General features: G+C 34.9%; 1 protein-coding gene across 1 annotated transcript in view; it reads right to left on the bottom strand.

Annotated features, from left to right (window-relative positions):
- LOC127834129 (unconventional myosin-XVI-like) overlaps window positions 1-22,345 on the bottom strand; it is a 165,942-nt gene that overhangs the window by 9,813 nt on the left and 133,784 nt on the right. The window contains exons 40-44 of the mRNA XM_052359758.1: window positions 20,613-20,622; window positions 19,261-19,382; window positions 15,865-15,897; window positions 12,550-12,618; window positions 7,401-7,502 (exon numbers count right to left, since the gene is read on the bottom strand). Of these exons, the coding sequence (XP_052215718.1) occupies window positions 7,401-7,502; window positions 12,550-12,618; window positions 15,865-15,897; window positions 19,261-19,382; window positions 20,613-20,622 (336 nt within the window). The remainder of the gene's footprint in view (window positions 1-7,400; window positions 7,503-12,549; window positions 12,619-15,864; window positions 15,898-19,260; window positions 19,383-20,612; window positions 20,623-22,345) is intronic.

The following is a 22,345-nucleotide window of genomic DNA, read 5'->3' as shown; positions in this document are numbered from 1 at the left end:
TGTTCCAGACACTGTATGATTACTTGGCACAAGATGTTCAAGAGACTGTATGATTGCTTGGCACAATATGTTCAAGAGACTGTATGATAACTTGACACATGCTGTTCAAGACACTGTATGATTGTTTGGCACACGATGTTCAAGAGACTGTATGATTGCTTGGCACAAGATGTTCAAGACACTGTATGATTGCTTGGCACAAGATGTTCAAGAGACTGTATGATTGTTTGGCACAAGATGTTCAAGAGACTGTATGATTGCTTGACACAAGTTGTTCAAGAGACTGTATGATTGCTTGGCACAAGATGTTCAAGAGACTGTGTGATTGCTTGGCACAAGCTGTTCTAGAGACTGTATGATTGCTTGGCAAAAGGTATTCAAGAGACTGTATGATTGCTTAGCACAAAATGTTCAAGAGACTGTATGTTTACTTGGCACAGGCTGTTGTGGAGACTATATGATTGCTTGACAAATGCTGTACAATAGACTGTATGATTGCTTTAGCAGATGCTGTTCAATAGACTGTTAAATTGCTTGGTACACAATGTTCAAGAGACTGTATGATTGCTTGGCACATGCTGTTCAAGAGACTGTATGATTGCTTGGCACAAAATGTTCAAGAGACTTATGATTGCTTGGCACAAGCTGTTCTAGAGACTTAATGATTGTTTGGCACAAGCTGTTTTTGAGACTTTATGATTGCTTGGCACAAGCTGTTCTAGAGACTGTATGATTGCTTGGCACAAAATGTTTAATAGACTGTATGATTGCATGGCACAAGATGTTCAAGAGACTGTATGATTGCTTGGCCAAGCTGTTCAAGAGACTGCATGATTGCTTGGTACAAGATGTTAAAAAGACTGTATGATTGCTTTGGCACATACTGTTGAATAGACTGCATGATTGCTTGGTACACAATGTTCAATAGACTGTATGATTGCTTGGAACATGCTGTTCAAGAGACTGTATGATTGCTTGGCACAAAATGTTCAAGAGACTGTATGATTGCTTGGCACAAGCTGTTCTAGAGACTTTATGATTGCTTGGCACAAGCTGTTCTTAGGACTTTATCGTTGCTTTTCACAAGCTGTTCTAGAGACTCTATGATTGCTTGGCATAAAATGTTCAAGAGACTGTATGATTGCTTGGCACAAGATGTTCAATAGACTGTATGATTGCTTTGCAAATGCTGTTCAATAGACTGTATGATTGCTTTGGTAGATGCTGTTCGATAGACTGTATGATTGCTTGGTACACAATGTTCAAGAGACTTTATAAAAGTCGCTGTGGTGTAATGGATATGGTGTCCGCCTAGCGACCGGGAGGTCACGGGTTCGATACCCACCGTGGGAGCGTTCTTTAGATCTTCCTCAAAGACACCAAGTACTGGTTCTAGGCACAGGAAACGGACTCAAGAGCGTTTATATAAGCCTTAGGCTTTCGATGCAATCGAGCTAAAATAAATAGGTTTAAACTAAACTAAAACTAAGAGACTGTATGATTGCTTGGCACATGCTGTTCAAGTGACTGTATGGTTTCTTGGCACAAAATGTTCAAGAGACTTATGATTGCTTGGAACATGCTGTTCTAGAGACTTTATGATTGTTTGGCACAATATGTTTAAGAGACTTTACGATTGCTTGGCACAAGCTATTCTGGAGACTGTATGATTGCTTGGCACAAAATGTTCAAGAGACTGTATGATTGCTTGGCACACGATGTTCAAGAGACTGTATGATTGCTTGGCACAAGATGTTCAAGAGACTGTATGATTGCTTGGCACAAGCTGTTCAAGATACTGCATTATTGCTTGGCACAAGATGTTCAAGAGACTTTTTGATTGCTTGGCACAAGATGTTTAAGAGACTGTATGATTACTTTGGCACATGCTGTTCAATAGACTGCATGATTGCTTGGTACACAATCTTCAGGAGACTGTATGATTGCTTGGCACAAGCTGTTCAAGAGACTGTATGATTGCTTGGCACAAGCTGTTCAATAGACTGTATGATTGTTTGGCACAAAATGTTCAAGAGACTTATGATTGCTTGGCACAAACTGTTCTAAAGACTTTATGATTGCTTGGAACAAGCTGTTCTTGAAACTTTATGATTGCTTGTCACAAGCTGTTCCAGAGACTTTATGACTGGTTTGGCACAAGCTGTTCAAGAGACTGTTTGATTTGTTTGCTTAGCTTAACATGTTCAAGTAAATTTGATTGCTTGGCACATGCTGTTCAAGAGAGTTTATGATTGCTTGGCACAAGCTGTTCAAGAGCCTTATGATTGCTAAGGCACAAGCAGTTCAAGAGACTTATGATTGCTTTAGCACAAGCGGTTCAAGATATTGTATGATTGCTTGGCACAAGATGTTCAAGAGACTGTATGATTGCTTGGCACATGCTGTTCAAGAGATTGTATGATTGCTTGGCAGAAGATGTTTAAGAGATTGTATGATTGCTTGGCACAAAATGTTCAAGAGACTTATGATTGCTTGGCACAACTGGGCATAATGCCTGTGCATTCATTGTTGTCCCAGATTAGCCTGTGCAGTCCACACAGGCTTATCAGGGACGACAGTTTCCGCCTTAACAAGATTTTCGGTAAGAAGGGATTTCCTACAAACGAAAAATACCATAAAAGCGGAAAGTGTCGTCCTTGATTAGCCTGTGCAGGCTTATCTGGGACGACACTTTACGCAAATGCATTATGCCCAGTTTTCTCAGAACACGACTAATTTATTGACATGTTTCACTAAGCAAGATGGCCATATAGTTTTTCCTTAAGAAAATACCAATTGAAACCAAGATATATGTTAAGCTTTATTCCCTGTTGGTCATATCGTCTCATTAATAGTGTGTGTTATGCTGTTGCTTAATTGTTTATTGACATGTGTTGTTAAGCAGTTTGATAATACTGTACTCAACCGAAGTCAGCTCCCTTCTAACTTTAATCATTAGAATTGTTTCTCAAGTATATTAAATACCACAAGTTTTTTATACATGGGTCACCTTATTCTGCCAACTCACGATCAATGCCATACTAAATGGGCCATGCTCTGTGATAAAGGGGTTTTATGCATGTGTGTAAAATGTCATCCCAGATTAGCCTGTGCAGTCTGCACAGGCTAATCATTAGACAACACTTTCCGCTAAAACTAAATTTTTGCTAAGAAGAGACCTTCTTTAAACAGAAAATATCATCAACGCGGAAAGTGGCATCCCTGATAAGCCTGTGTGGACTGCACAGGCTAATCTGGGACGCCACTTTACGCACATGCATTAAACCTCCTTTTCACAATGCAAGGCCCAAATGTATACACATGACAAGTATTAGTGGTCCTATAAATTAACCTGTCATATCATCATGCTAAACATAACAAACAAACAAGCTAAGACTAAAACCAACTGTTTGTAAAAACACAACACCAACATGCTTTTGAAGGCATTTTATTGCAAATAATGCAAGCTCGTGAATTTAGGAAATAAAAAAGTACAGTAGAAACACTGATAATATCTACAGTGTATCAATCCAATAGCATATATATCTTAGATGTAGAAAAATAAGAGTATTTATAATATAATTTTATAATTTTGGAAATCACAGTCAATTGAATAGCATGTTGCAAGGTGTAAGATATAAGCATAATTTATAACTGTAAAAATATGATAAATCTATTTGATCACTCCATATCAGAGGATTTCAGAGCAAACAAGGAGTAAATTGAGTAAAGTAACATTACTACTCAAAATCAACGAACATTTCGTACAATATTTCGAAAAATAAAGTTAACCAATTAAAAATCAGTGTTCCTTATGGCAATTGCCGAAATTTCAATGCCAGATGTGGTCTGGTAAAATAGATGTTTGTAGATACAAAATGCTCGTTGTTATTCCATTTTAATTTCCCGCAGCAATATCTATTCATACGACACATGGACACTAACATGGTGTTTGTGTGTCATATGAATAGATATATTCGCGGGAAATTAAAATGGAATTAATTGTGTCACAAATAAATAAAAATGAGCATTTTGTATCTATAAAAATCTATGTAATCATACCATATCTAGCGTTGAAATTGTGGCAATTGCTATATTAGGACCACTGATTGTTTAGGTGTAAACTTTATTTTACGAAATACTTTACAAAATTTTCGTTGATTTTGAGCGTTATAGAGACTTTAAATTATTTGATACAAAATTTTCAAGAAAATAAATCTTTATATATTTTAACATTAATCATAATCCACTGAAAAAGAAGAAACGAAAGATGCAAAAACATCTTTGAGTACAACAAGAAGAACGGTTAGTAATAGCTTCTTGTTAAAACTATATTATGGCCACTGCATGACGTTTGGATTCAATTTGTACAATAAAAACAGATACAATGCATATTATAAAATGAAAGAAATACCTCTTTCCTAGATACAAGAAATATTAAGCTGTATAAATATACACATTTTATTAAGGAATATCAACAATTAAGGATATATTGCACAAAATAAATACTTTCCACTAAAAAATACATTAAATACACCTTAACCAACTAGTGCTGATTCAAAAAGTAAAGCAAAAGGCCAAGTATCCATTGTGATCAGAAAGATTCCACTTTTATCTCCGAACTTCAATTATGTAAAAAAACGCAAGGCAAATTTGACTTTTGACCACAAAGTGTTACCTTGACCTGTATAGAAATGAGATGAGCAGATCACACCACACTCAGTCTCCTCAGAGAAGTCATTTTGGTATGTTATCTTAAAATTGAATGATGAATGACAAAGTAACAGCCCAGACCCAAAACATGCTGAAATTGTGCCGAGGCCCTAGAGCATTCAGTTCATATGTTAGTATCTTCTGATTCAAAACTGTTTGCAGAAAATTAATATTTGATGGTATATAATGGTATATAACTTAAACTTAAGCCTACTGAAAACTGTCATAGGTTGGCAGTAATTAATACCATGCAGTCATATTCTAATGTGTAATGATTGTAGCATGCCTTGACCAAAACTTTTAATTTATTTAATGGTCTCACAGGTTAACTCTTTACCACTTAGATAAGTATTTTGACGCTTTTGTAGTCCCTTGGAATTTTTTTTAATTAGGCTAAAAGTGTGTATAGCATATTTACAAATCACATTGCGCATACATGATTAAAGCTGGTACTTAAAGTTCAAAATATATTTATATTGCATACACGATTGTTTTTTTTCTACACATTTTACATCACAAAAAGCAAATAGCACATATATAATATTATGTACAACAATTTTGTACACTTTTAGATTTATATTCAAATGAAACTTAATTGAACAGAATACTGAACATTTTCATTTAATCTTTTAATAAAAATTACATGTATAGCATAAAAATTAACTTTGAAGACAAAATGTGTTTGTGGCGTTATAAAAAGGTGACTGTTGTACATATACTCTACATGGATATCATTAAACAAGAGGGCGCATGGCACACAGGCACTCACCTGAGACCAAAATGAACAAACCACAACTGTTTTCGAATTCGAATCAGATATAATTTTAACAAATGTTTGAATTTTGGAGCATCTTTTATGACCATTAGTAAAAATAAAATGTGACCTATGAAAATATTCACAAGTTTACACAATCACCATATTCAGAAAACAGTACCAAACCTTGATGACCATGTTTTTCAACAAATAAAAACCATTTTCGAAATCTGATGAGATATCATTAGAACAAACATTCTGTACAAGTTTTATGGTTATTAGGCAAAAAAGACTAATAGGGTGTTCAAAAGATTTAACTATAGCCATGTAAGGAAAACTGCGCTGCACAATGAAACAAGTTTAAAATTCGCCAGATATATCATTAGAATAAAGTGAAACCCTCAGTTCGCTTAAATGAAACAAAAATATTGAGAGAGTCAGGTTATATCAAATGAATAACTTACAATCAGTCTATACAAACAATCAATATTAACATATTATGAAATGGATTTCATTAGAAGCTTATATATGCTACAAGTAAATGAAAGAATTTACAATCATTATGAATCATATTTGCAAAGACATAATTAATTCAAAATATCATTTTATTGTAAGTCAGGCTCGATTGCTCATTTTTGGCTCGGGTACTTCTTATATGTACCCTGGGTACTCTTAAGTATACTTACATATACCCCGGGTACGGTAAATATACTAAAACGTACCCCGGAAATTAAACGCTTAACTGGTCGTTGTCACCTATTTTTTCTTAATTAATTATATTCACATTTATGTAAATTTTCTGTAAAATGTCCTCTATATTATTGCAACTCATATACTCAACAAGAGATATGTTTGTCAGAAACACAATGCCCCCTATTGCACCGCTTTGAAGCCATATATTTGACCTTTGACCTTGAAGGATGACCTTGACCTTTCACCACTCAAAATGAGCAGCTCCATGAGATACACATGCATGCCAAATATCAAGTTGCTATCTTCAATAATGCAAAAGTTATTGCAAAACTTTAACCAAGGTTAAAGCTTTGGCACACAAACAATGAATGAATGAATGACTGACAGGCTTAAAACAATATGCACCCAATCTTTCGATCCGGGGGCATAGAAAGCATGTTGATGCAGTTTTTTTAAAGAGAAATTTGTTTAAGATAATCTGTAGCACGTTTTATGACAATGGATTTTTGGCGGGAATACAACTCGGGTACAGTCTAATATCGACCAGGTACAATAAAGTATATTTAACATACCCGTGGTACATGTAAGCGTACTTAAGAGTACCCGGGGTTCATGTTAGTAGTACCCAAGCCGACAATGACCAATCGAGCGTAATCAGTTAGTCCCCCCACACACACACCTGCATTTATTACAATCAACCAAGTTTGTGTTACAAGTGTTACTGTTCATAACGAACCCAACCAACTCAAATGCAAGTTTAGTTCATAAAATCTCAAATGCAGGTTACGGTCAAACAAACACAAATCTTAAATAAATGTCTACAAATAATAGAAATTGGTAAAATAATTAAAGCTTCATTGCCTTCGGTAAGGTTCTTGATATTTTAAACTATAACTGGACACACAGAAACTATAACTATGTATTCGCACTATTTTACATGCACATGGAGAAATGCAGTCAGTTGTCAGTACACACAAAAACAAAATACAGCATACCAAACTATCTTCTCACTAACACAAACAGCATGCTGATATACCTAATGTTGTTTTTTAATATAAAAACTTAAAATTGAATGACACCGACACTAACATACTAGTTCAAGAAATCATCAACTGAAAACAACATGTTATTGTTTTTCAAAATCATGCTTCACACTCAAAAACAAAGTTTCACACCACATGTCAATCATGAATCAAGGTTTTTGGCATATCTGCCCAATGGGTGTTGCCTACTAGCCCACCTGGTCATTTTGCCCTTCCCTCTCATCCGCCCAGTTCTTGATTGCTCCTCCCCTCTTCATCATTATTTCTCGTTTCCATTCTGGAAGTTCCTGCATTTCTTCCTGTAATAACAATTTCAAGTGTGCATTTTCAACTGTAATCAACAATTTCAATGTGCATTTCCATCTGTAATTTAAAAGTTCAACGTGCATTTCCACCTTAATTAACAATTTCAGTGTCTGTTTCCACCTGTAATCAAAATTTAAATGTGCATTTCGACCTAAATTAACAATTTTAATGTTCATCATTAAACTTTAACCTCATTTAATATTAATTCTATCATAATTTTCATATAGATCTAGATAACAAAAATAAATACAAGAGGTCCATAGGACCTAAGGCACTCACCTCAGACCCGAAGGAACTAGCTAAAAATGTGACATCGAGTGTTTTTTTACTATATAAATATAAGGAAATAGACCCCCCTGGCGGCCATGTTTTTTTACCAATCCAAACCATTTTCGAACTCAACTGTCATATCCATGAAACAAATGTTCTGACCAAATTTCATGAAGATTGGGCAAAAAATGTGTCTTCTAGACTGTTCTCATGTTTTCACAATAAACATATTAAGACGACTGCCCCACCCCCTGGCGGCCTTGTTTTTCAAATGATCACGACCATTTTCGAACTCGTCCGAGATATTCACAAAACCAATGTTTTAACCAAGTTTCATGATGATTAGGCAAAAAATGTGACTTCTAGTGTTCACAAGCGTCTTTACTATATAAATATATGGAAAAAGACCCCCCCCCCTGGCAGCCATGTTTTTTTACCTATCCAAACCATTTTTGAACTCAACCGTGGTATCAGGGAAACAAATGTTCTGACCAAATTTAATGAAGATTGGGCAAAAAATGTGTCTTCTAGACTGTTCACATGTTTTCACTATACACATATAGAGAAAACTGCCCCGCCCGCTGGTGGCCATGTTTTTTCACCGATCATGACCATTTTTGAACTCGTCCAAGATATCTATAAAATCCTTGTTTAGATAAAATTTCATGATGATTAGGCAAAAAATGTGACTTCTAGAGTGTTCACAAGCTTTTTTACTATATAAATATAAGGAAAAAGACCCCCCCCCCCCTGGCGGCCATGTTTTTGAACCGATCCGAACCATTTTCAAACTAGACCGTCATATCCAGAAAACAAATGTTCTGACCGAATTTCATGAAGATTTGACCAAAAATGTGACTTCTAGAGTGTTCACATGTTTTCACTGTATACATATAGAGAAAACTGCCCCACCCACTGGCGGCCACGTTTTTTCACCGTTCTAGACCATTTTCGAACTCGTCAGAGATATCAATAAACCCAATGTTTTGACCAATTTTCATGATGATTGGAAAAAAATTGTGACTTCTAGAGTGTTTACAAGGTTTCTCTATAGCCAAATACGGAAAACTGCCCCGCCCACTGGCGGCCATGTTTTTCAACGGACCGGAACCACTTTTGAACTCAACCAACATATCATTAAGACAAACATTTTGACAAAGTTACATAAAGATTGGGCATTAAATGTGACTTCTAGAGTGTTCACAAGGTTTTACTTTTTTGACCTTGTGACCTAGTTTTTGACCCAGCATGACCCAGTTTCGAACTCGGTCGAGGTATCATTGGGACAAATGTTCTGACTAAGTTTCATGAAGATCAGACTATAAATGTGGCCTCTAGAGTGTTCACAAGGCAAAACATTGAAGACGAATGACGGGCGACGGACAAAAGGCTATCACAAAAGCTCACCATGAGCATGTTGTGCTCAGGTGAGCTAAAAAGGTGTTCTAAACTTGAGCATAATTCAACTGCTTCTACAGATGAAAATATACTTCACTTTCTTGAATGTTTTTTATGAAAAAGACTAAGATCTGAAGGAAGTTATGGAATTTATCACTTTGAGAGCCCTTTTAAATGTTGGAAAACTGCGCTGTTTTCAACTTCATAAGGAAATCTTCAAAATTATGCAACAATGTCAATATTTTGAAAGTACTTCCAAACTGAGAATTCTAACAATCATGCTTGACCTGTATAGCTATTTTCTTGGCTTTACAAAATCTTTGCACAATAATATAGGTTTTTTTTCTGAAATAGTCATGGATTTATATACAACCGTTTAAGTCCCTCATTCATTGGTTATCTTTGTAATACAAAAAAAAACATGCAGTACATTTCATCTGAATGATATCTTTAAAATAATAATTTCCGCTAATGCATCTTAATTTGTTTTCTATCTTATTAAATCACTAAATTGTAATGGTCTGATGGATATAGTGACTGCCTTGCCATGTGAGGTCTTGGGTTAGATCCAATATTAATGAGTGTACTGGAGATCTTTCCATAGGCACCTGCAAGTACTTTGTCTTCTTTGGAAACTGACTCAATATTGTCTATAAGCCTTAAGCTTTTGAAACGGATACTGGTCAAGCACTTATCAACGAAGAGGACCAATAACCGAAAATCACAGATAATTAATTCATATTTGTTTTATCATGCCACATGAAAATTAAATTTGTTGCATAAAAACATTCCAGTGAATGCTAGAAATTTTCAAATGTATGTACTGTGAAGCCATTATTACTTGCAAAACATTAAAGTTCGTATATTTTGTTGGTAGACCAATCAAATTTTTTTAGTACGTAACGAATTATTATGCCCAATATTAAAAACAAATAAGACCGAATAACCGTATACATGAAAGACAAAATATCCAACATAATTCACGCATACATCCTGCGTCTTTATCACAATCTAGATAAATCCTGCTATTACACAAATTGGGAGTAAAGCATACTGTGTACTTGACTGACACCAGGGATGTATAATAGAGGGATCTGCCACTCCAATTTAAGCCGAATATGCTGTCGTGCAGTTTTCGCGCATGCGCACTCATCTAAAGCTGAGAACGAAAATGGTGGATAAGACGACATTTGTTAGGTTAAAAAATCATCATAATCACCGTTATTAAACGATCATCGAGACCAAATACACATGGTACAATGACAGGTATGTTTTCAAAATCAGTCACGCATGTATATTTATGTTAGATTATGATGATAAAGTCATAAAATCAGGTTGCAAATAATAGTCTTCGGTAGAGGATAGATTTCAAAATGGCGGAAATGTATGTTAAACAAGCCGACATGTACCAATTTATTTGAATCATCAGGTTTATATAAGATTATAATGATTATTAAACTTTATTTAAACCGATGGGCAATGTATCGTATTGTGTCGTGGACATATTTGAAAGGCATATACGATACTAATTATGTTAGTTTTCTGGATTTGAATTTGGGGGGAAATGGCGGAAAAGTATGTTAAACAAGCCGACATGTACCAATTTATTTGAATCATCAGGTTTATATTAGATTATACTGATTATTAAACTTTATATAAACCGATGGACAATGTATCGAATTCTGTCGTGGACATATTTAAAAAGCATATACGATATTGATTCTGTTATTTTAGGCTAAAGACTTGTTATTACAGTAGACCGCACGTGTATGTTTTGTATAAGTCAATATAATTAATCTTTTAAACATTGTAATTGATATTATTTATATATAAACAATTTATTTTAATAAACGTCTATTTGAGAATAGTTTTTCGCAACTGATGGGAAATTACAGATACAGTATCTGACGCGGTTGAGAACACAGAAAAAATCGGTATCGCGATTTCCGTATCATTTTTTTATCTGTTTTCTAATTAAATTACTCAATATAAACAATCAATCTCCAAGCTTTTCGAACGATGGTAACTTCTTAAATATTTAATTAAAAGCGGTTATAATTTGGTGATCTAAAATTGAATATCACGTTTCGCAGCCGCTTAAATCGACCGCGGCTGCCGGTAAAACGTTTGATTTTAACTCGACGCAATAACTTGAATTAAGTTCAAATAAACAATCAAACATAACTCAAAAAACTCAATCTATAAGCTTTCTAATGAATGTTACTTGTCAAATTTCTGACTAAAAATGACAATGCAATAATATATTTTACAGTGAAGGTGACGATATTTTTACCCGAAACTCCACCGCAGCTGGTAGACAAAAAGTAATTGCTTTGTGTTTAACTCGTCATATCTTTTTTAATATGTTATGCATTGACATATAAATTAGATATCTAGAAAGAGCAACATTTCAGCTTTCTAAAATGGGTAACATTTTAAATATTGAATGATAAATGACGTGACAATCGGGATTTAAATTACCATGGTCAAATATCATCTCGGTTAACACCGTTAAGCTATTACGCGTTGTCGATAAAATCAATAATTATCGGCTTTTCTGACTGGATTATCAGCGACGACAGCATATTTTTGCCGTTATTGGATTTATGCATGGAGTTGCGGATCCCTCTATTAGTATTATACATCCTTGCTGACACTGACATTTCTTGTAAAAGGCTAATGCAGTAAAGCTGTATCACTTCTTTTTGGTATAATAGAAATGAAGATTGAATTTTTAACATTTTTTTAACCCATTGAGTGTATTGTGTTTTCATGGGTATTGCAATTTAAACTGCCAACGTGTTGCATATCAAAGACAATAAACACAATTAATGACAATGTGTGATCAACCACTGATTAAAATAGACTAATTGGAAAGTGGCATCATTGCTTCAAATAAGAAGGGCCTGTTACTATAACCTCAATGGACTAGTGCATTGGCATGTGATAAAGGTGGCCCACCTCCTGCAATTTATTCCCAAGTTACCCATTCTACCCTCACAAGTATATCAAATCAGAAAATGATGGAAGCATATTGCTTTTTTCAAAATTAGGAATAGGCGAATTTATGTGTTGAGGAAAAAGTTGTTTTTTTCATGCTGACATAAATAAATGGTTTCACAGTAACTCATATTAATAAAAATACAGTAACTTATATAATAGCTGTATAATAATACTCTTGGTCCTGGAGGTAAATGAAATAAAAAGAAGAAATACTAACCTCGATTCAGTTTCATTTTGTAAAAATACGTATTATATATAACACTAGCAGAAAGATTTATGTAGTTTTTTCATTTGGCTACTGGCCTCCAACCAAAAAGTTTGAACAAAGCTCTTCATTTCAGGACAACTGATTTCCATTCAAAAATATACCTGCATCTTCTTTTCCATTTCCTGTTGCTCCTTGATACGGGCCTTTCTCTCCTCCTCAGCTTCTTTTGCCTGATGAGCATTTAAAAGAAGATAATTCATGACAAATGCAAGTATAAAAAGAAGCATAAAGAGACTGAACATTTAAATATTTGTTTTCTTCATTTTGTATAGGTTTGAAAAATATACTAAACAAGAGTGTCACAAGAATACACAAAAGACTTGTAAGGAACATTGTTACATACCTAACAGACATGTTTTTGAACAAATCATTTTTTACCTAGTTTTTGTAACAACACATTTTTTATTTTCTTAGCATGTTTCACAATGAGTGGATAAAAATGTAACTTCTGGGGGTTTTCAAATGGTTTTACAATAGCAATATTAGGCAAACTGCCCCGCTTTATGGTGGCTATGTTTTTCAATGGACAAGAACCATATCACACTTAATGGAGTACTAATTAAAACATGATGTTCTAAGAAAGTTTCATAATAAACTAATGTGACTTCAAGAATTCTTTTTAAAATTATTTTCTATATAGCAAACTTTTGGCTGAGCTGAGAAAGGAATGTTCAAGCTGTTTCATGGTCAAATTTGACCTTTTATCCCGAAGTGTAATCTTTACCTTGGAGGGAGATTGGTCTTACACTCAACACCCTGTGATGCTTGATATTTGTGCCAGGTTGCAAATCTATCATTATATGGCAAGTTATGGCTGAGAAAGAAAATTTCCCAAATACCTACCCATGGACAGATGTACAGACTATCAATGTGACTTGTATATGGCAATGTCTTCCAAGGAGGGCATAACAATAGTTGTGTTTAACCTTTTCCCCATTAGAAGCAAACTGAAAATGTCTTTTGCAACCAACATAAAACCAGAACAGCCTGCAAGTAACTCACAGTCTGTTCAGGTTTTATGCTTTTTGCTGCTTATCAGTATCTTAAGGTTGGAAATGAAGATTTTAAAACTTGATTCTAGTACAACAATTTTAAATTTAATTAGTTTTTTAAGGGACTACAAACTCATCAAAGTGCATTTATAAGGGGTACACGGTTCAGCAAGTAAAATTTTGGATTGTAATTTTCAGAACTGTTACAGTTTACTGATTAATATTCAAACTCTTTAAGTAGATCATGAAGCTTTTCAAAATTACCTAAATCTCAATGTTATTCACAGCAAAGAACCATGCTATGTTGTAAATAAAAATAACACAAATGCAATTTACACACTATTTTGCAGGCAAGTATTAACAACAACCTGTCTGCAATGATGATTAATTATTAACATATCAGCACTTCAGAATAGGCAAGACACTAAATCACTAACTTATTAGTATTGCTTTATGAACCTTTCATTAATGCGTAATGATGGATGCATATTCATATTGTTACATGTAACAATTTTAAATTTTTTATTTAACATCTTTACTTAGTAAAAAATGTAGCCTTGAAATACGATAAACACCGACCAAAAGTCCTAGGTATTAAATACAAATAGAACATAATTTTTTTATTATATGAAACTCAACAAATCCCTCTGTACAAATAACTTTTAAAAATTACCAGTAATGCAGTTGTAAAACATAAATATTGCCATATTAACGATTTGAGGTCAATTTAGTTTGAAATACTTTTTTTAAGGCAAAAGATTTAAGGTCACTTAAGTCTAAATCACAATACATAAATCCAATGATTTAGGACACTCTGTCCCTCGTGTAAATTAGCAAAAAGAAAGTGTTCACTGAGTTATGAATAACAACTATTGCCCAAAAACACATTGAATATTGATGAATATGAACCCTTGCTCTGGGGAGACAGGGCTTTATGCATGTGTGTAAAGTGTTGCAGACTGTACAGGCTAATCTGGAAACATTGTTTTGGCCTTAACTGGATTTTTGATAAGAAGAGACTTCCATAAAGTAATTAGCTTGTGCTGAGTGCACAGGCTGATCTGGGACGACACTTCACGCACAAACATAGACCCTGTTTACCAAAGGCACAGCTTATATTTCAGTGTCCCAGATAAGCTGCGTATCTGCGTCTTTCACCCTATTAAAATGTTAAAAAACGCAAAGAAATACAATATCATGCGTATTGAAAACGCAACCGATTTGACTTTTACGCAAATTCGTCAAATTTGATGCGTACAATACAATAGCTTCGATCGAAAATGCTTTGCTCATTTTCGGTATTTTCTCTTTGGAATTATTATCATAATGCGGCGACGCTTGCATTCAGCAAGCGCCTCGATGATGGAGCAGGAAAACAGTCAAAGTTATCCAAACACTCTGCGGACTAAATTTCATTGTTAAACAAGCAAATTCGTTGAATTTATATCCCCAACCAATATGCTTCTGGACACAAAAGTGTTATATTTGACACTCAAAAAAGCATTTTTTCAAGATACAAAGGGCCATAACTCCGTAATTAACAGATGGTGTACAATGTCATTTGGCGTGCATCATCCTCTTATCCATATGTATACTCATACCAAGTATAAATGAAATCCGCCAAAGCACTTCTAAGATATTGCCCTGGACACAAAAAAAAACATTTTTTTTCAAGATACAAAGGGCCATAAATCCGTTATTAACAGATGGTGTACAATGCAATTTGGCACAGAATCCTCATATCCATATACATACTTATATCAAGTTTCAATGAAATCCGCCAAAGCACTTCCAAGATATGGCTTCGGACACATAAGTGCCCGACGGACGGACGGAAAGACGGACGGACGGACAACGCCAAAACAATATCCCTCCGCCTATGGCAGGGGATAATAAATTAGTATGACGAAATTATTTAAGACGACATACATGCGTTTTAAATCTGACTTAATCCGTCGTTCATTGTAAAGCGTCTGTACATTCAGCTTATATTACGATGCGAAATAAAACGTCTAAGAGAGGTCGAAAGACGTCCGCGATTGTTGCGCAAAAATATCAGTCGATCGCAAACGTTGAACCAAAAAAGAGAAAGCCAATAAGTGCCGAATCATTAGTGTTATTTTTTTTTGTTAAGTTTAAAGTTAAGAATCTATATTATGGACAGTTTCAAGGATTAAAGATATTATGAAACATCAGTTTATTAAAGTTAATGATGATAGTTTACAGTTTTATTGAATCAATAAAAGTGTGCAGCTTCAACAGAAGTAAAGCGGCAATCATTTTACAGTATGCATTTTTATATCTCATTTCACCCTATTTCAAGAATGAAATCACCCTATTTTTCAAAATCAATGGGTGAAACCCCTATTTCCCAAATAATTATCTGGGGCACTGATATTTAAAGACAATGGTGTAAAAGTTTACCCGTCGTTTTCTGTTGGCCTCTTCATCAGCAGCCTAGCAAACAAACAATGTTAGTGGTATTAGTTAGGTCATGCAGAAATGCAAGGGAGACAAACATACCAATAAGGGAGACAAACATACCAATAAGGGAGACAAACATACAAGCACACTTTGAAACATTTCTTACAGAGCTCCTTTTATGTTGGTATAGAACCAAATCATACCATTTAATAATACAAAATGAATATAAACATCTTCTGTGTAAGGATAGGCTATTAAGATCATGACACTATTTAATGTCAATTCTATATTCTTCCAAGAGTAATTAATTTTTTATCAACAGTATTAAGTGCAGAAATTCTTATGAACAGCAACCAAACTACACAACTATATAAAATAAGTTTCAAATAAAGTCTTGCTCTCGAAAAACAGGGCTTAATGCATGTGCACAAAGTGTAGTCCCAGATAAGCATGTGCAGTCCACACATGTATATCAGAGACAACACTTTCTGTCTAAAATAGATTTCAGCAAAGAAGAGATCTGCTTTAAATGAAAAATGCCATAAAAGCAGAAAGTATCGTCCCTAAATAGCCTGTGCAGACTGCAGAGGCTGATCTAGGAAAACACTTTAGGCATATGCTTTTAGTCCTGTTTTTCCAGAGCAAGGCTAAACAATTTTCATCCTTCACAAAAAAAGTTAGCATTCTTACTAAGCTTAACCCTTTGCATGCTGGGAAATTTTTCATCTCCTAAAATGTCGTCTGCTGAATTTCTAAAATTAGCATTTTCTTCGATTTTTTCAAAGAATACTATCAGAATATCAAACAGTTTGGATCCTGATGAGACGCCATGTTCACAGAACGTGGCGTCTCATCTGGATTCAAACTGTTTGCAAAGGCCTTCAAAATTCGGTTCCCGCACTGAAAGGGTTAAAGTAACACTGAAAGATTGTACTTTCAAGTGCCACCAATTGTTCATGCCACAGATACTGTTATCTTGTTGTAGGTTTTGTAAATGTTCAGTAAATTATTTTCAACAACAACTGTAACATGTGAATGCTTCATTCCAAATCAGGCATGCTTTTGAACATGCATTGTGCTTTACTTTCCCTGCAAACTGGTTTTCTCACACAATCATGATGAATACCCATAAAGCAAACAACTGTTTGTTTCATCTAACCTGATCAAACATAATTTTGTGTGCTGATCCTAAACTTTCTTGAGCATTCCAGAATAAACTTTGCTAATTTGGTTTTCTTAGTCATATTCACTATAACTTGTAATTTCAAATTTGCAATATTTTTTTGCACTTTTCCATCATTGATGCTAAATTGACTTTACATAAACATCAAATAAAAAAGGGCAATGGGCCCTAAGGCGCTCATCTGAGTTATTATACAATTAATTTTCTGACCAAGTTAAATAAAGATTTGACCATAAATGTGACTTCTAGAATGTTTACAAGGTTTACTATCGCCTTTAGGAAAAATGTCCTGCCCCCTGGTGGCCATGTTTTTCAACCAACCGGAACCATTTTCAAACTTGTCCAAGACATCATTATGACAAATCTTTGACCAGGTTTCATGGAAATCCGACAATAAATGTGGCCTCAGAAGTGTTGACATGGCAAATGTTGATAACGCATGGCCCAAGATAGACAAACGGCGATCACAAAAGCTCACTATGAGTACCTTGTGCTCAGGTCGAGATGTATCAAAGTTCTCATAACTACCTTTTTCTTTTCATTTTCAATTAAAATTAAACCATGCACACTCATACTCAATGGGTTAAAATCAGGCTTATTATTATTATGTATTATTAAATGTATAGGGTTACCACACTAAAAGGCTCAATATTTGCTTTCAAAAACAAAACATGGTGGTCAAATGAACAAAATCTTTAGCTTAGGTGTTTTTTTTAATCAAGATATATACAACATAAACCATATATATTAAAGGAGAAGGATTGCTTGAACATTCACTGATGTCAGAAAAGGGCAAAAATGGGAGATAACCATAAGAGTTAATAAGGGGACTGTACTCACACAATGTGTAGTCACTGTTGAAAATAATAAGTCGCCAGGAAAGAAAGGAGATCACAGTACAAGTACCGGCAATAAATGGGCTTTACTCGGTTTTGAGGTTGAAAATAATATTTCACTAGGAAACAAATGGGAGATAACTGCACAAGTTATACTGGGGTCTTCTCAATATTATTCAGGCTATACCTGTCCTCTATACTTCATGAGATAGTCTCCCTTTGCTAGCATCTCTTTTTCCTTTTCTAGAGAAAATGGTCGATAAAGAAGAAAGTGAGGATACTGATGAAAGGGAAAAATAACCACACATGCTCGCTTTAATTTTGTTCACTTACAGTGGGTATCATCTAAACAGCATAAATAAACAGTGAGATTATGTTAATAGTTCCAATATTGTGATTGCATAGGAATTACCACTGTTTGGGAATGTTTTGTATGTTTGTTTGTTAGTTTGTTTGCAGTGTTCAACAATATTTCCCTCATTTCATGGCCCTCTTTTCCTAGGTTAGGTCTACTTAATTCAAATACTTATGCCAGTAACTGACAATTCCCTACTGAGATCAGAGATATGGGGCAAAGGCCAAAGAAACCAATACCCACACACATTTTGGCCTGTCCAGCGATTGGAATCACTATTTCCTTACAAAGTTGTACATTTGAAACATAATAAATGACATGAAAGCTCTCAAATTCAAGAAATATCCTACAACTGGCTATATTTGCCCAATCATGGGTGCATCTTGAAATTTTAGTTATCCATTCAATTAAGGAAATGTAATTAGTGGCACTGCTTTAGCTTGGTCTAGTTTGATTGTGCCCCATTACTCAACTTACGTTTTTCATGGACAAGCAAAAGCATCAATTGGCAACATACTTAATACCAATAAAGTCCCCTTCTTGAATCTGGGGCAGCGGGTGAATGACCAAAGAAAATTGCAAAACTAATCCCATCAAATATATATGGCCAGGCTGGGATTCCAACTTGCAAACCACATATCTGTTTAAAACCCATTCATTTTTGGTACATTACATATTGGCTTATTAGACATTACAATTAGTCTGATTCCCCGGCAGAACAAGTACTTGGTGTCTATGAAGAAGATCTAGAGAACAATACCAGGGATTGCTGCAAAACTGTTAGTAAAATCAATAATGGAACCTATAATTTCAACAATATCTTACTCCATTAGTCCACCCACCTTGTAAACTTCATTTTATCATTTTTGTCTTTTCTTACACACACTCATTCATTCATAAGTCCGCTCACCATTTAATGTTCATTTAATCATTTTCTGCATTTTCTCACCCCCCCCCCCCCCCCCCCAGATCACCCACATTCAAAAATATCTACCACTCACTGGCCCCATGAGTGCGCTCACCTTTTTCATTTCCTCCTCTGACTTCTGATCGCTCTCCTTTGCTTTCTCCACCAGAAGCTTGCGTTTCCAGGCCGGCACATTCTTCCATTTCTCTGCCTCCTCTTTCTCCCTCTTCTTCTTGCCTTCAATAAATCAGTATGAGGACATGTAATATTATCACCAGAAACATGGACTATTACTGGTGCTTTACCTTATTTATAGAATCATCTCACAAGAGATTCCTAAAACCAACTCAATCAACTTACAAGATATCCCTCTAACCAAGGCAATCATCTTACAAGATATTCCTCTAACCAAGGCAATCATCTTACAAGATATCCCTCTAACCAAGGCAATCATCTTACAGATATTCCTCTAACCAAGGCAATCATCTTACAAGATATTCCTCTAACCAAGGCAATCATCTTACAAGATATCCCTTTAACCAACTCAATCATCTTACAAGATATTCCTCTAACCAATGCAATCATCTTACAAGATATCCCTCTAACCAAGGCAATCATCTTACAAGATATTCCTCTAACCAAGGCAATCATCTTACAAGATATTCCTCTAACCAAGGCAATCATCTTACAAGATATTCCTCTAACCAAGGCAATCATCTTACAAGATATCCCTCTAACCAAGGCAATCATCTTACAAGATATTCCTCTAACCAAGGCAATCATCTTACAAGATATTCCTCTAACCATGGCAATCATCTTACAAGATATTCCTCTAACCAAGGCAATCATCTTACAAGATATTCCTCTAACCAAGGCAATCATCTTACAAGATATCCCTCTAACCAAGGCAATCATCTACCAAGATATTCCTCTAACCAAGGCAATCATCTTACAAGATATTCCTCTTACCAAGGCAATCATCTTACAAGATATTCCTTTAACCAAGGCAATCATCTTACAAGATATCCCTCTAACCGAGGCAATTATCTTACAAGATATTCCTCTAACCAAGGCAATCATCTTACAAGATATTCCTCTAACCAAGGCAATCATCTTACAAGATATCCCTCTAACCAAGGCAATCATCTTACAAGATATTCCTCTAACCAAGGCAATCATCCTACAAGATATCCCTCTAACCAAGGCAATCATCTTACAAGATATCCCTCTAACCAAGGCAATCATCTTACAAGATATTCCTCAAACAATGACAAACATTAAACAAGATATCTCTCACACAATGACAAACATTAGACAAGATATCTCTCACACAATGACAAACATCTAACAATAAACAATTCAACACCGTTATTTCGAAGTCGTCGGGACCGTTAAAAAAAACTTCGGATTAACAATAATTCGAAATAAACATTTGACAGACTTAGACTTCTTTGATAGATTGGTTACCTCCCCTTATCTATAGCATATTTTATATAGGGATCCATACAGGCTAATTTTACCGGTCAAAAATTTGACTGGTTATTTTCAGAAACATATCGCGAGATTATTCCAGGTTCAAAGGATGTAATCTGTGTACCATTTCAGGTTTATTTTCCCGAACTTTTTGACAGCTGACAGATAAGACTAAAAGCTCGTTCTAGTCAAATAAGATTAATAATACATGTGCAACTCAAATACTACATGATACATAATATAATTGCTTTACTTAAAATTGGAATTTTATATTTGTGAGCGTATGAATCTTTGGTTTAAAATGTGACGTCACAATGTTTATGTCTGCACGTGCTGTTTCCCATAAAATTAGTTAAAACAACGCACTTCTTTGATTGATTCTTTAAAAATAAAACGTTGTGGAATTCGTATGGTTCAGTTACACGATACTATTAATAATTGTTGTACTTAAAAACGTAAACTAGTCATATAGCAATAGATTTCTACTTGTAACAAACCGAGGAATAAAACGATTCTTTTTCTGCTTTTTATTTTTATCTTATTACGGAAGATATAAAATATAATGAATAGCACAAATTATCAAATGAACACGCTACGCGCAAATGACAAGTGTAATTATCAACTTTTGACGAGCCACACTCGGATGACAAAGGTGATAAATTACACTCAGTGTTTTGCAGTTTTGACTTTGGATTAAAGATTGATAATTAGGTGCCAATTAAAGTGTTGGGACCGACAGAATCACTTTGAATTAACGATTTCTTCGGTTTAACGAAGTTCGAATTAACAATGAAATTTTACATTAAACAATGAAGAACCAAAATTGGGACCCGACAAATACTTCAAAATAACGGTGACTTCGGATTATTGGTGTTGGAAATAACGGTGTAGAAGTGTATGCCTAAAACGATCAAAAACATCTAGTTTAGATTAAACCTATTTATATTAGCTCGATTGCATCGAAAGCCTCAGGCTTATAGAAACCCTCTCGAGTCCGTTTCCTGAACCTATAACCAGTACTTGGTGTCTTTGGTTAAGATCAATGGAACCTCTCCTTGTGGGGATCAAACTCATGACCTCCCGATCGCTAGGCAGACACCATATCCATTAAGCCACATCAAACTCACAAACAAGATATTCCTTACACCATGCCAATCGATTAATGTAACAAAGAATTCATCAAACCAAGACAAACAAGTAACTAGATATTCATCATACAAGATATTATTCTTACCAAGACAAACAAGTAACTAGATATTCATCATACAAGATATTACTCTTACCAAGACAACAAGAGATGTGTTTGTCAGAAACACAATGGCCACTATTGGGCCGCTTTGAAGCCATAAAAATGACCTTTGACCTTGAAGGATGACCTTGACCTTTCACCACTCAAAATGTGCAGCTCCGTGAGATACACATGCATGCCAAATATCAAGTTGCTTTCTTCAATATTCAAAAAGTTATGACTAAACTTTAGCGAAGGTTAAAGTTATAGGAAAGAAATATACAATTATATTTGACCTTTGACCTTGAAGGATGACCTTGACCTTGACTTTTCACCACTCAAAATGTGCAGCTCCGTTAGATACACATGCATGCCACATATGAAGTTGCTATCTTCAATATTGCAAAAGTTATCAACTTAAACCAAGGTTAAAGTTTTGGGACACACACAATGACTGACACAATGACAGACAGACAGACAAACAGACAGACAGACAGAC

This window comes from Dreissena polymorpha, chromosome 6, assembly GCF_020536995.1.
Source record: "Dreissena polymorpha isolate Duluth1 chromosome 6, UMN_Dpol_1.0, whole genome shotgun sequence".
Taxonomy (NCBI): Eukaryota; Metazoa; Mollusca; class Bivalvia; order Myida; family Dreissenidae; genus Dreissena; species Dreissena polymorpha.
Note: the sequence above shows the minus strand (reverse complement) of the source record. Positions and strands in the feature narration are given on the sequence as shown.